Below are 14,983 nucleotides of genomic sequence, written 5' to 3' on the forward strand. Positions count from 1 at the left end.
ACGGCAGCTGGCAAAAATAAAAACACTCCTGCAAGCAAGGCACTTTGAGACAGTAATCCATGCCTTCGTGACCACTCGGCTGGATTACTGTAACGCACTTTATATGGGGGTTAGTGGGTCCTCCATTGCCCGCCTTCAACTGGTACAAAATGCTGCTGCACGTCTTTTAACTGGCACAAGAAAGTATGAGCACATTTCACCTGTTTTAGCTTCACTGCACTGGCTGCCCGTTCATTTTAGGATTCATTTTAAAATTATTTTATTTGCTTTTAAAGCTTTAAATGGTCTTGCTCCTCCTTACCTCTCTGAGCTGCTACACCCCTACTCTCCTACCCGCTCTCTCAGGTCAGCTGACCAGCTTCTCCTGAGAGTGCCAAGAGCTAGGCTGAAGCTCAGAGGGGAACGAGCTTTTGCCATCGCAGCTCCAAAACTGTGGAATGAATTGCCGCTGCACATCAGACAGGCCTCCTCACTGTCTCATTTTAAATCTCTTCTTAAAACCCACCTCTTCTCGTTGGCTTTTAACACCACGTAGAGTGTTGATTTTATGTTGATTTTATGATTTTATGATTTTTTGTTTTTATTGTATTCATGCATATTTTATTTTGTGCGGGCAGTACATTTTACATTTTATTTTATTTATTTTTATCCCATTTTTAATTTATTGCATCTTACTGATCTATTGTTTACTACATCTCTTTGTATTGTGTTATGTATTTATTGTTTGTGCAGCACTTTGGAAACCTTGTGTTTGCTAAAATTGTGCTATATAAATAAAGTGGATTGGATTGGATTGGATTAGGTGTCACACTCTTTCTCTAACTGATTCTGTGCTGTCAGCTTTTGTTTACACTCCAGTAAAGTGTGATTTTCACTGCCCCATTTTCTCTTTGTCTGTGTGAGGTGTTGTACAGTTTTTACTCACTGTACAATTGTAAGTTTACCCTTTTAAATCTAACAAAATCCACTATTGATTTCTTTGTTGACAGTTAAATAAGACTGGGTAAAGCATTCATGTTAAGAAGGAAAGGAATTATGTCAAGTCTCTTCAAAGGTTTTTCCCCACTTCCTCCACCAAAGTTTGCCTCCTCATCAAAGGTTTGTGTCCTATAACTGTGCTCACAAACAGTGTTTCTGTGCTGACTTGGCTGGCGTGCTTCAGCTGCTCTGGGCTGGCAGTAGTCGCAGACAATGAAACAACCATCACTTTGCCCAAATATCACGAGTATCAGTGCTGCGATGACCTTGAAGCGACTCCTGTCGGCTTCTGTCAGGAGCTCCTGCGCCACTATCTAGTCCATTGTCAAGTCCCGTCAAACAGAGAGCCTTGAAGCCGTGCGCTGTTGTGTAGCTCCGGCTTGCAGAGGGCAGAGATGGATACTGGGGATTTTTTTTGGATATGTGTGTCTTGCATGTCAGATAAGCAGAGCTCAGTGTGAGATTAATATCAGCTGTGCTGCACTTTACTCTCCTGTGGGTTTTTTCTGCCCGGCTGCAAGCGAACCCCTTCGTCCCCGTTGCCCCCTTGCCTTGTGACTTGGCTCATGCTGCTTTAGTAAACCCAGGGTATGTTTACAGTCAGGGCTTTTAGGACTGTTTTGGCAGGAGTATACCTACCAAGCAGCCAATCAATTGCCCCACCCTTGGAGTACTATCAAACCATAGAAAAATCAGTTGATCCTGCTCGATTTTCTCTGAAATATGATGCCTGCCAAAGTGCTGGCATGTATTTTATTTCTCAGCAACACCGTGTCTGCAAGCTGGCACCCTCTGATGATATCTTAGTTACCTCAATAGTGAGTAAGCAGACACTGAACACGCTCAGCTGTGATGTGAATGAAGAGATTCAGAGAAAATCTTAATTGATGTCACTGTGCTATTTTGGAGGTCTGATCCCTCAACACTGATAGAGTTATCCAGAATCTATTTTAGTCTTTCAGTCAGAAATCTGGGAACATTTTGGAGATTTAAAAAAGATTTTATTAATGGGTCTGGGACATGAATTATTTTGATGGTTCATAAGCATTTCCCCTCGAGAGCACTCATGTTATATCACCACACTGCATTAAATCACTTGCATTTGTCTCAGAGTCTTCTGTTAAAGGTGTAATGCAACATTTTAGGAAAGTTGTTTATTCATTTTTTGCCTAAAGTTACATTAGAAAATTGATAGCACTCGTATATGTGAAGTGAATATGAAGCTCTGGCCAGCAGCCAGTTAGCTTAGCTTAGCATGAAAAACCGGAAACCTTGTTTGGCATTTTGGCCATCACCATCTTGTTTTTTGGAGCCAGAGGCGACTATACCTAGACAAGAGGGTGGAGCTGGAAAGGAGGATGCTTTAAAGGTTTTCAGCTCATCAAGCAAGAGCTAGCTAGCTAGCTTGGTTAGCATGCTGCATGTGTAATTTCAAAATTAACAGCTGAATCCTTGGAGTTAGTTTAAATACAACCGCTTGCGGAACAAGACACTTTTTAGTCAATTTTAACAAAGTTAAATTATGACTATGTGCTTGTCTGTTTAACAAAGTTAAATTTAACTTTCTGAAAACATACTGTGAAATAATCAAAGTTCTAAGACAGAAACACTCACTCCCTAAAACATACCCTACTTGTCTACTGTCTCTTTTACTCTAAATGGGATCATAACTTACAAAATGAACATCATGCTGTTGTGAAGAAGACTTAAAACTTGTGTTTAAGACTGTAAACTCATTAGAAAAATGTTTACTGAGGTAATAACTCAAGTCAGAATTAGGGTAATTTTCTAATTGACTTTATTTTTGCAACTGTTGGAGTCGCCCCCTGCTGTCCATCAGAAAATCATCCACATTGGCTTCACTTTTAAGGATATTGCTCCTTTGGGAGACACAGCAAGCCTGGCTCTGTCCTAAGGCAACAATTTGTGCATCAACTCTTCTAAAAGTCCCAATTACGATGTCACTACTAAGCCACCATCTTCTTATTGTGCAAAAAAACAAAAAAACACTGGTGCTTTAAGGGGGACTATGTGCTTGTCTGTTTCTTGCTTTCTTTGGGCTGTTTTGCAAAAACATTGTGACTCCCCTGCATTATCAGTAAGGCAGCTTACATTACATTAAAACTAGAATTTGTAAATATAATAGACTTTTCATATGGACAAAGATGTACGACTTCCCCCTCATTCTCCATTTTAATTCCAAAAGGTTGTAGTTGTTCAGTGTGTGCACAGATTTACTCTGATTCTCTCACAAACATTTCTGTGATCACAGAGCAGCTGCTCTCTGAAATCCTCTGTGATATGATTTTTTTTCCTGCCATCTTTACCTCCACTGAAAAAACCCATCATAATGAATGAATACACTATCGAAAAATTAATTTCACCCAATTAATTGCTGCAAAGTAATTGTGTGCCAATGGAGAAAAGACATTCGCTTCTTAAATGTAGGTATTGGATGCAGACCCTGATCTTCCAGCTGGAAGCTGTCCTCAAGTAATGCTTCTTTTGAACTGGGCCACTGCACTCTCCTTTGGACCATTGGCCAATTTCTTTTTGCCGCTTTTATAGCCATGGAGAATTGTGGCAGATACAAACATTTGAAAGAACCTGTGGTACTAACTAATTCAGCATGTTAACACCAGCAATAAAGCAGCAATATTGATGGTAGGTGTGATGTGATGAGCATTAGCAGAGGTTGAGGCCCGACTTGGTGACAGCCAGCTGATTAAACAGTCTGCTGATGAATGGACCTGGTGCCTGGCTGTGAAATGGCCTGCAGATGCCCGGCATTCTGCTGCAAGCATGTCAAAACACACAACTGATCTACTGCATCGGGAAGCGCAAAAATAGAAAAAAAAATCTCCCAAAGAACCAACCCCTGTAGATGAAAAGAGAGAGAAGACCTCGAGTTTCTGTTTGACACAACTGACGTTTGTTACTGGCTTGACCTTCGCTGTTATCAAAATTCCATCTCAGGGTGCTTTGAAAATAACATTTTCTACCCCTTGTCTGCATGTTTCTTCATAGGTCAACATCTCAATCCAATCTTCCCTGGTTACCACAACTCCCACTCAGTACCCCGACCTCAATCCCCACACACACACATAAACCTTGCCACTAAGTAGCCCCGGACTGCTCTCTGAGTAAAAGTTTCATGAGTTTGCTCTCCTCGGCTCGTTATTCCATTGTCTGTCTAAGAGGATGTCACTGTGATTTATGTCAGAGAGTTTTAATATGCTGAGGGAAGGCTGTTTTTGGTTCCAGTGAATGGCCAAAACTCAGGGGAGTCATGACAGTCAAGCTATGATATGTCCCCCTGTTGAGAGGAGGGATGGCTCTCCTTTGTCTGCCATCAGTGGGGTCCACTGGGACTGAGTGGAGCTCTCTTTATGAGCATTTAGGACATTTTTTAACAGACTTAATTTAGCTTGAAATAAAACCAGTTTTTCCTTTTCCACATTGGAAAAACTTGTATATTTTCCTGTCCTGAATGACAAAGGGAAGTCTTTTTTAAATTTTGTATCCCCTCCCTGGATTTTAATGACAGCCCCCCTCTCTTCATTGACTCCAGATGTCACAACGTTTTAAACAGAATGAGGGCTGTTGATCTGGAAAAGGCCTAAGATTTGATTTTGGACACGATGAGGCCTGTGCAGCTGGCTTTCACTCCCATAAGGGGAAAAGTGATCATCTGCCAAAAGAGCCTCGAGTGTTAGATGAACCGTTTGTTTGAGAGCATATTGAAAAGTTTAAGTCGTGGGTTGTAAACATTTATTGCTGTTTACTGGCTCCATTTGCATGATGCACCACCTGGAGTGTAGGAGATAAACGTACTGCTGGTGTCTTCTTCTTACTGTCAGAAGTGTCTAAATTTGAATGCAGTTCGCTGGTTATACATGAGGGAAATGCTGTAAACGGTTTAACTGCAGCAAATATTAGTGTTGACGACTCCAGATACGAGCCAGTAATCTTATTTGGACAAGCAATTGGAGTCCGTGACCCCCAGCGTTTTGGCTTGGGGAGCACATCGAGTGGGTTTAATATGTTTGGAATGGGAAGCAATAGATAAACATTTACAAAGATGGTCAAAAACTGCAAAAGGGAAGAAGTATGTAAGCAATGGATGCACAAATATTTGATTGCATGAATCCCGTGTCCTTAGTGGCCTCCAGAGGATTGTTAGTCTTGTTGATGGATAACAAGTGATAACATCCACCCATCCAGATCCACATGGACCCCAACTCTGCTGTTGTTTCTCTAAGGATCTCAAAGGTCTTGAATAAACCATAATCTTGACTTCCTGAACCCTTTGTTGGATTTTTTTTATAAGGTCATTGCAGCAAGTTATTACACAAAATGAAAAGTGACCAATTTTCAGATCCATTGCCTGTTACAAAAATCAATCCAAACCTCTTGAAACTTCCGCTGTAAGGCTGCTGCTGATGCTACAGTAGAGGATTTAGACCTGCTCGCATTGCCAAGGGAAGTGCTATAAAAGGAGCAATGTGTACATTGAATCTCTACTTCATCACAAGAACTATTTGAAGCTGCAGGGAAGGGAACGACGTGGGAAAAAGTAAGTCATTTGACTTGTGGCCCACTGCTAAACAGATCCATTTGAAGAGGGTTGGCGAGCAGCGGATTGTAGGAGATTTAGATTGGTGTTGAGTGGAAGAGGCTTTTCACCCCGCTGCCAGTGCAGAGCACAGCAAAGAGAGAGTCGGCCAGCAGAGGAAAGTGTGGACGTGGCTCACTGGCAGTACGTGTGACATGTTCTAATGGAGCTACAGTAGCTGCTGGCTGCTTCTGTGTGAGGGGGATAAACAGAGAGGACAGGAGTGAGGGATGCAGACATGACAACATGCTCAAAGACGGTTTCCCCCTTTGTGTCATGAATTGGTTTGACTGAGGCTCTACACTGTGTGTTGAGCTGTCGTTGGATGTAATGTGATGTCGGTCCACTTTTTCTTGTTTCCTGCTAGATTTATGGTTCTCTGTGAGGCCTTAACAGAGATTCACAGATTTCCTTGGAGTGTTGGAAGTAGTAAAGCATGAGTTATCTGTTGTACTCGGAACTACCAACCACCAACGGACCACCAACAAGGAAATGTGCAATGGAACGGTCCTTTGAGTCGGTGTCCCAAGTTGGAAACTTGGGCGAGATCGCCGACATAACATGCGTCATGTTACGACAACATGGCAGAGCAGAGTGAACCATTTTTATCAAATTAGAAATCTGATATAATGCCTTTAAAGACTTTTTAGGATCTCAGCAGAGAAAATGTAATACCTTTTCCACAGCAAAAACAATGAACAAATGTTTTCTGACAAGTTCCATCTTTACTGCTCAATACTTCTGACTTACAATAAATGGCAGCATTACCTCTCCAACTCTACAGTTGTGTTGGGCCAACACGTTGGAGTTTTTATTGGTGTTAGTCTGGTGATTTAAGCAAAGGGTAATAAGAATTAAATCATTGATCTCCTTGGTTAGTTTTTGTCTGGAATCAACATAAACCTCAACTTCAACAGATGTTTGTTATGTTTTTTCTTCATAAATATATTTATTTTAATACATTTTATGTCTTCAGTTGTAGCCTGATTATCTTATTGCAGGGAATTGCCTACTTTTTGCAATGATAATAGTGCGTCACTTTTAGTAAACAGAGCTAATTGATTGAAAATACACATCAGACCCATAAACTTGCATAACATACAGTTGTTTGTTATTGGTTCTCATATGTCTGCACTCCACTCGACAATCTCCCAGAAAATTCCTGAGTTGTTTAAAATTATGTTTTTACCCGATCTCTACTAATAAAATAAAATGCTTGTTTCTAGGTTTCACCTGTTTGATAATTGTTGAACACCAGTAACCAGATTCAATTAGTTTTTAATGCAACCATTTTTACGTCTAATGTCTGGTTGGATATGAAAACCTAATCATATAGATACATTAGGGCTGCTCAGTTAATAATCACAATAATTCACAGTGATCAAAATTGAGATCACAATTATTGAACACAATTATTCTTTGACTTTGGAAACATAATGCAATTTTTAAAAGCTTTTTTTAATCCATCCTGTTATCTGCGGATATTCTTCAAATTTAAATTGTAAATATAAACCAAAAAAAAGTCTATGATTTATATAATATACATGCATGTATACAATTTTTTATTTTTTTTAATTGAGCAGATTAAATATTAACTATTTTGTAACACATTACCACAACCCAAAAATATTCTTGCTGGGGATCAATAAAATATCTTATCCTTACATCTTATCTGCACCGCTGTTAATGAAAGGCACTCACTAGATTTATAACACAAGACAAACTGAGAGCATCATAACCACACAATGATCGTTTAATCTAGATTGTCTTGTTTTTATAATTGTTGGAAGGAAAAATGATAATTTAAAAATATTTAATAAATTGCCCAGCCTTAATGCTCATGTAATCACTTTATCAGGTATTTTGTGTCCAATAACAAGAATAATTTTTTCATTTAATGAGATGACATTTTGCAGCCCTTTTGAAACCCTAAAACACTCCTCTGCATGCGTTTTAAACCCTCGCACTGTGATATGTAAATCACTGATTGTTTTTCTCGCTGCAGAAGGGAAAAACAACTTATTATTGTGAGCGTTGTAATTGGAGACCTATTTATGTGCATTCTTGTACTTCCAGCTTCAGGATATGTTCTGCACCAGTCTGTTTCTCTCTGGTCATGTCCTGCTATACGATGATAATCTCCAGTGTGTGTTTCTTCCTGCTGTTTTCCCCAGATGCAAAGGAGAGGTCGGCCAAGAGATTCTCTGTGGACGGCGTCTTCAATTACACCTCATTGCTGCTCAGCCAGGAGGACGACATGCTGTACGTCGGAGCCAGGGAGGCGCTGTTTGCCCTCAGCCTCTCGGACATCAGCAAGGCCAAGCTCCAGAAGAATGTGAGTCTGTCCAAATGTCAGGGTGAAAAATGCAACGAAGAATTGGTCTTTCAGATCTTTTATTCTCCCTACCATTATGGTTTTGAATGGCATTTTGAAACTAATTGAGGCAACAGAGTTTAATATGAGCTTACTTGACTCAATGTGTCATTTATGCACCACAGGAAGTAATTTTTGTTTATTTCCACATCACACACCAGCGCTTTTGATACACTTTGATATGAAAGAAACCTTCCTCGGTAGAGTCAGCATGGTTCCCTGAATTTGGCATGACTTATTCAAGGTTTCGTCTTTTTCATCTTCAGCTGACGTGGGGCACTCCTGCTGGAAAAAGGGAGGAATGCAGCTTCAAAGGAAAGAACCTGGAGGTGAGAGGCATCTTTGACTACTCCAGCAAAACACCAAATAATGAAAATTCCTTCAGGAAGATAGTTGTACAGTGACAATATCGAGAGCATGGATTTTTCTTGTACAGGGTGTTTGTTCTTCCCTCGCAGTCTTCTCTGAATCGTTACACTCATTTTGTGAGAAGGTAAAATGAGCATTGAGTTTTGTGTTGACAAACCTTTCCACCACTTACTGATAGATTCATCAAGTGTGCGCCCTCGCCGGGGAATTGCTCTTTTCTGTGCACTGCTTCTTTCTCTGTCTGTCTGTTACCTTGTTGTCATGCCAGCTGTTGTATCCCTAGGCGACAAACCTTGGTAATCTTTGTACTGCAGTGTACAACTCTGGTCTGTGTATTACAGAGAGCCCACCAGGCAACTGCTGTGATGCTGGGAGGTTTTCCCAACAGCGTGTTTTAGGAAAAGGGAACATTTTTATGTTTCTAAATGATTTCTATTCAGTTTCACAGTCTGAAGTTCTTGGGTTTGTTTTTGTTTGTTTTTTTGGGGTGTTTTTTTTTTTGCTCATGCTTACCAGTATTTCAGGCACAGATTTTAAAGGGATAGCTTGCATTCATTAAAATAGTGTTGTATATGGTTATTATTCATAGTCGGTGTATTACTAAAGTAGATGTCATTCTGCAGCTAAGCAATGTAATGCTGCAGATGGGGGCAGCAGCTTAATGTATTTTACCCACCTAAGAAGGCCCACCTAAAAACATCAATTTAGAAATTTTGTCATCTTGCCGATTGACAATCCTGTTAAAGTTTATGCTGGGGGAACTGAAGCCACCAGACTCCATTGACAAAAGCAGTAATTTCACCTCACAAAAAATGGGAGGTGCTGGTTTACCGCTGCCTCAACAATTGGCGCGTTGATGTTGTTGGTGTTTTCAGGTGTTAGTTCAGTTTCACCAAAGTCACAAAATAACACAAACAATCTAATCAAGGTAGGCACTGACAGACCAACAACTCCTGTGTTCTACCTGATAAAATGACTGTTTTTGTCAAAGGCCCCAGACTCCTTTGATGAAAGCACAACAGCTTTAGTTGCCCCAACATAAACTTAAACAGGGCGGTCTCACAGCAAGCAAAAGCAATGTAGATATTCTTAATATACCATACCCTTTACCTCATATGGATTTTTTTAGGTGACCCTTTTTTATGTGGCTAAGATGCATTTAGCTGCTGCCCCCTTCACAGCAGGACATTGCTTTGCTTCTGTGCTGGTACTCCAGCCTGCTTCTCTAAACTGGGGGCTTACCAGCCGCAGTCTACTGCAGATAATACACTGACTATGTAGCTTATGAAATAACTTGTACAACCCCACTTTAAAAAAATCTGAACTATCCCTTTAAGGAGCTCTCAAGAAAATCACTGTTTGGTAAGAATATCTTGTGGACCCATGGACCTCACACTGTCTCCATTTGTTCCCTTCCAGACTGATTGCTTCAATTACATCAAAATCCTCCTGCGGCTGAATAGCACTCATCTCTACGTGTGTGGCACATATGCCTTCAGTCCTATTTGCGCCTACATAGTAAGTAATGACCTCTCAATCTACCTTTTGTTCACCTCTAACAGTTGATTTTTCTTCTTCTCACTAGCACGGCTTTCAATTTTTATAATTCTTTTTTGGTGTTCTGGAGGAATCAAGCTCTTTTATCCACCATGTCAGCATTGGATCTGCTGTTATCCAAGCGTAACCAAATGCTGCTGAAGCACTTTAGCCAGACAAGTCAACAGGGGGTACACGAGCTGTGTGGTTTCCAGCGAGAGGGATCTGTTTATCTAGCAGAGGAGTAAATCTGGAGCGATGGTAACCGGCAGCAGGATGACATTGATTTCAGTGATACGGGGCAATCGAGCTTGGCGACAGCTCGGCTCTTAAAGTGGGGGCATTAAACTCTCCCCTTTGACGTCAGAAGGAAAGAAAAACACAGAACGTCTCAGACTTTAGATGACTTGGCAGGACTTTAGGCCCTGAACTGGGATTCCAAGCAACTCTGAGCCCGGTTGGTCTGCGTGAACACTCGTCATGTTGACAGAGACCAGGACTGTGTGTGTGTGTGTGTCACCCAGAGCGACCAGACTCTCTCTGATATGCATAATATTAACATTTAATAAATGTTTTATTTTTATAGCTCTTCTCAAAACAGTCTCGGGGGGGAGTTTTACAGGCAGAGTAACGGGACACTGAAGCCAAGAAGATACACTAAACAATCAGATGACAGACATGGATTAAAACAAGCCCTGCGTATCATAACAAGTCATAATTATGATGGAGCATGGGAAGATTTTCCAGGCAATGGATTACTGCAAATTGCCCACATACAATTTTTTCATTCCTGTCTTAATGCAATACTTGCTTTATTGCTCACTGTAACTGTTCCTCCTCTCTATACTGGCTGCAAACACAGAAGCTATTTCAATGTGCAGAAATACTTTGAGTTTAGCTTGAAAACAACCGAGTCAAATTTCTTCCAAAGTTATGGTCTTTTTAGTACCAAGTCCTGCTATTTCAATGTACATATAGGCATGCCACGTTTATTCTAAGATAGAATGATGAAAAATATGAATCAGGGTTTTAATTAAAAAAAAAAAAAGAAAAAGCTTGACCCATATTATTGGATACCACACTTTTTTTCTTCGTCATTCTTTTTATTGCAGTTCTTGTTTCCATTCAACAAAACAAATCAAAACAAATAGTGTCTACAAAACTAGACAAACAACAAAACAAACACAAAACAAGACAGCTCTTACAAAAGAGATGAACATATGGCATTATACACAAGGTGGTGGATCAGTCTTACATTTCACGAATGTCGTTCAAGTGCACATCAGACCTTTTAATGGAGTGGAGGAAAGGCCCGGTCCGATATAGTCCAAAAATGGGCGCCACACTCTGTAGAACTGATCTACACTGTGATGTATGACGTTGGTAGGATTATTCTAAAGGGATCAGATCAAAAATTATTTTGCGTCAAACACAGACAGCTGCAAACATTAGAATATTATACAATCTTTTGTTGACTGCTGTTTTCAAAAAGTCACTTGGAAGACCTAGAATCTGGGAAATGGGGTCTATTTCTATATTGATATGAAAAATTCTTTACATTTCACTTATAATTCCAGCCCAATATCTTTGAAGTTTATGACAAGACCAGAAACAATGAGTTAAAGTTCCCACTTCAGTTTCACACTTGAGACACAGAGGGGAGAGAGCGCGGTTGAAGAAATGTCTGCGGTGACGGGATATATGTAATCTGTGTAAAATCATAAGTTGTGTTGCTCTTGTCTGAGTGCAAATTGAAATCTTTTTAGTAAGAGACCAAATGGTATGCCACTTTTCTTCGTCTATGGTCACAGACAGCTCCTTGTCCCACACACCTCTGACCCCCTGTGCATCAGTAGTAGAAAAGCCAATAAGTACATGGTAGAATGAACTCAAAGACCCTTTCAATAGTTATTGAAACAGCATTTTCTCAACAGCAAATATTTCAGGGTGATCAATAAGGGTTGTGCTATGCCTGAGGATACCACACTTTAATGCTGGAACGATTGGTTGATCATTCAAATAAAAGGAAATAATTAGCATTTATTTTATTTATAATCAATTTATGGCATTTATTTATACAACTTAAAAAACGTGACAATAAGCTGCTGGTATGTTATGTTACGGCCATACTCGGCATTATGCAACATGATAAATGGCAGCATGTTTCAGGCTCCCTGCCCACTGGCTCTCTTAAACAGCCCAACCCTGAGATTACTCAAGTGATGTCACGTTTTCTCAAAGCTCCTCAGAGCCAAACAAGACATTATACAACCATTTTCAGAGGCTGAATAGTGTCCTATTTACTTACTGGCATATACACTTGAGCAAACAATATTAATTGTACTGTATATTAATCAGCAGACTCCCACAGTTACTTAAAGTATGTTCTATGGCCTGTTAATTAACAATGCCTGAAAACAAACCTCAGAGGAAGTCTTATAATGAATCAACTTTTCTTCCCGTGTAAACAATATAAACACAAGTGGTAGAATTTAACTATGTGCATTGCTCAAGTGCTGTATTAAAAGGACAAATCCAAGGTAAACATTGTACTTTTTACTCTTCTACATTTGTCTGACAGCTTCAGTTACATTTCAGTTTTCAGTCAAGTGAAAACCACATACCTCCAGACTTGATGATTTTGAATGTTTGTGACAAACTGAAGGAGAGTGTATTCCTTTATGGTTTGAGAAAGTTCTCTGACTTCTTAAGCTAAATAAACTTTTTAAAAACTGAGTATTGCATCATCACAAAACTGTAGATTAAACTATTTAGAGCATCATTCTAAAACACTGATGGGAAACATTTTACTGCACTGAGTGAGGTATTAAAGTACATTTTGCGGATAATATAGCCTTAATTAAGGTTTTAACCTTACTCAAAAACCTGAGGTGGAGTATTTTCACAGTGTGGTATTAGTAGAGGATCTGAATCGGCAGACCTTCAGAAAACTACTTTGAAATGTGCAAATTTAAAGGACAAGATTAGTGTTATTCTGTGTTTTTCCTTTTCATCAACAGCTACCCTAAAAAGACAAAAAATACAGTATTTATGTCCCTTAATACTTTAGTGCTTGTCTCACTTGTGACATAAATCTTAAAAAAATAGGTCACAGATGTGTATTAGGATTGCATTTTGGAGACTATTTTAAGCAAGGGATTAATGCACATTAGTGAACGTTTATGGCAACAGGATGGTGTATGTGGGGTTGGCTCATAATACACTACAGAAGCTGTTTTCACAGTAATGATTGGACATATTATCCAGTGAAGCTCAGTTAAGGGTTTTGGAACAGCAGCTCTATGGCAGCAAGGAATAAGGTAAATTAGGCTTTGTCTCCGCAGACATCGCTATTGGGACCAATTCAGTGTCATTTACTGGAGTGTAACGAAAAATAAAAAAGTATCGCCAGACCTATCTTTTAAAGGTACTTGTATAATATGTATAACTCCAATTCCATAAATATTGGTACACTGGGTAACATGTAAAAGACAGTGTATACAATTTATAATCCAGAGTGTTTATTTTAAAAAATAGAAGTTTATCAGTTTCAACATTAACCTTTTAAAACCCACTTGCTTTAAGTTTAGGGGTAGAAGAAGGGTTAGGAATACACTCAAAGGTTTGAGTCAAAGTTTATCAGCCAAAATGCATCTTTGAGGTCTTGTAATTTCTGCAGTTGTGCATGTTAATCATGTGATAAAGCCACAACTGAACCTTTACCATTAAAAAAAACAAACAAACATAAACATCTTTTGGTAGTTAGCAGCAGCTAAATTCAGCCCCCTTGCAGGTTTGCCAAACCACATCACGAAAACAGTCATTATTGGTGTGAAACTGCCTAATTCAATGTTTTTACAGCATTTTAATCACCTGGCCTGTTTGTTTTGTTTTTGTAACCAGCAGATGCTGACTGCAATAACAACATCGCTCTGTCTTTTGTTATTGTTGTGACTGAAAGACCTCAGCAGCAGAACATTACATATTGTGCCTTTAATATTTAATTTAAAAGTGTGTCATTAGAATGAACTGCCAGAAGGTCCTCTCACTATAGAAATGATAAGTAGTTGTCTTTGACATACAGCATCTTAAGCCTTGGCTTCTTCAGCAGCCAGAGCTACTGTATGTTCAAAGTGACCAAACTCCCTTTATGTCAGCGCGCCATGTTTATTGTAATGAAGAAGTGGAGAGAACGAGCTTGAGGTCGCTGAGCTCACTTTTTACTGTAAGTAGAATTTAATTGGACTGTGCCTGAGGGACATTTGCTGTTTGTGTCTCCAGAACACGTCAACATTCACACTGGAGAGAGATGAAGTGGGCGAGGTCGTGATGGAAGACGGGCGCAGCCGCTGCCCCTTTAATCCGGAGTACAAATCCACTGCCATCATTGTTGGTATGTAGTCATACGCGGATTTCCTCTCTTCATGTCGCTATAAACACTTGGCATGCAAAGAACAAGGTACTATTATGAGCCGTTTGTGAAGCCACTTTGATGTTAACTAGCACTTTGATTCAGTAATGAGTCATGATGTGCCTGCTAATGTTGTTTGTCTGCACTGGTCCTTTTGATGAATAGCCGGACACCAACAGACAAACTTCTTTAACAAGCAATTAGTGAATAATTGAGCTGGATATGAGTGGAAGAACTGATTTGTCTCTCATCTCTGAGCTATTACTGACTTCATCTGTTGCAGCTAAAAAAGCCCCCAGCACACAATTTTTTTGTAATTTATTATGTTTAATTAATAGCAAATCAAGTGCTTTATTTTCAATCTTTTCCTTTGTTTTTCTTCCAGATGGTGAATTGTACACTGGTACTGTCAGCAACTTCCAAGGGAACGAGCCCGTCATTTACAAGAGTTTGGGTCAGGGAACTGCTCTGAAGACAGAGAACTCTTTAAAATGGCTGCAAGGTAAATCAGATGGCAGATTTGTGTGTGTGTTTTTTCCCTCTCTCTACTCATCTTCCATTATGTACCCGACAAAGCAGATAAGCTCCAAAAAGTAGCAATCATTAGCGAGGCACAGTTGCTAATGATTGCAGACGGAGAGCAAAGACAAGCTCTCTTAGATTGCAGGAGCACCGGTCCTATCAGTGGCAGCACATGCAC

The 14,983-nt window shown here is 39.7% G+C and overlaps 1 protein-coding gene across 2 annotated transcripts in view; it reads left to right on the top strand.

The window, feature by feature from the left end:
• Nucleotides 1–14,983, top strand: part of LOC131984649 (semaphorin-4B-like) — a 69,609-nt gene that overhangs the window by 38,235 nt on the left and 16,391 nt on the right. For both annotated transcript variants that reach the window (XM_059349563.1, XM_059349554.1), the window contains exons 3-7: nt 7,768–7,928; nt 8,234–8,296; nt 9,756–9,854; nt 14,154–14,265; nt 14,669–14,785. In XM_059349563.1, coding sequence (XP_059205546.1) covers nt 7,768–7,928; nt 8,234–8,296; nt 9,756–9,854; nt 14,154–14,265; nt 14,669–14,785 — 552 coding nt within the window. The remainder of the gene's footprint in view (nt 1–7,767; nt 7,929–8,233; nt 8,297–9,755; nt 9,855–14,153; nt 14,266–14,668; nt 14,786–14,983) is intronic.

This window comes from Centropristis striata, chromosome 2 (assembly GCF_030273125.1).
Source record: "Centropristis striata isolate RG_2023a ecotype Rhode Island chromosome 2, C.striata_1.0, whole genome shotgun sequence".
NCBI classification, from domain to species: Eukaryota; Metazoa; Chordata; class Actinopteri; order Perciformes; family Serranidae; genus Centropristis; species Centropristis striata.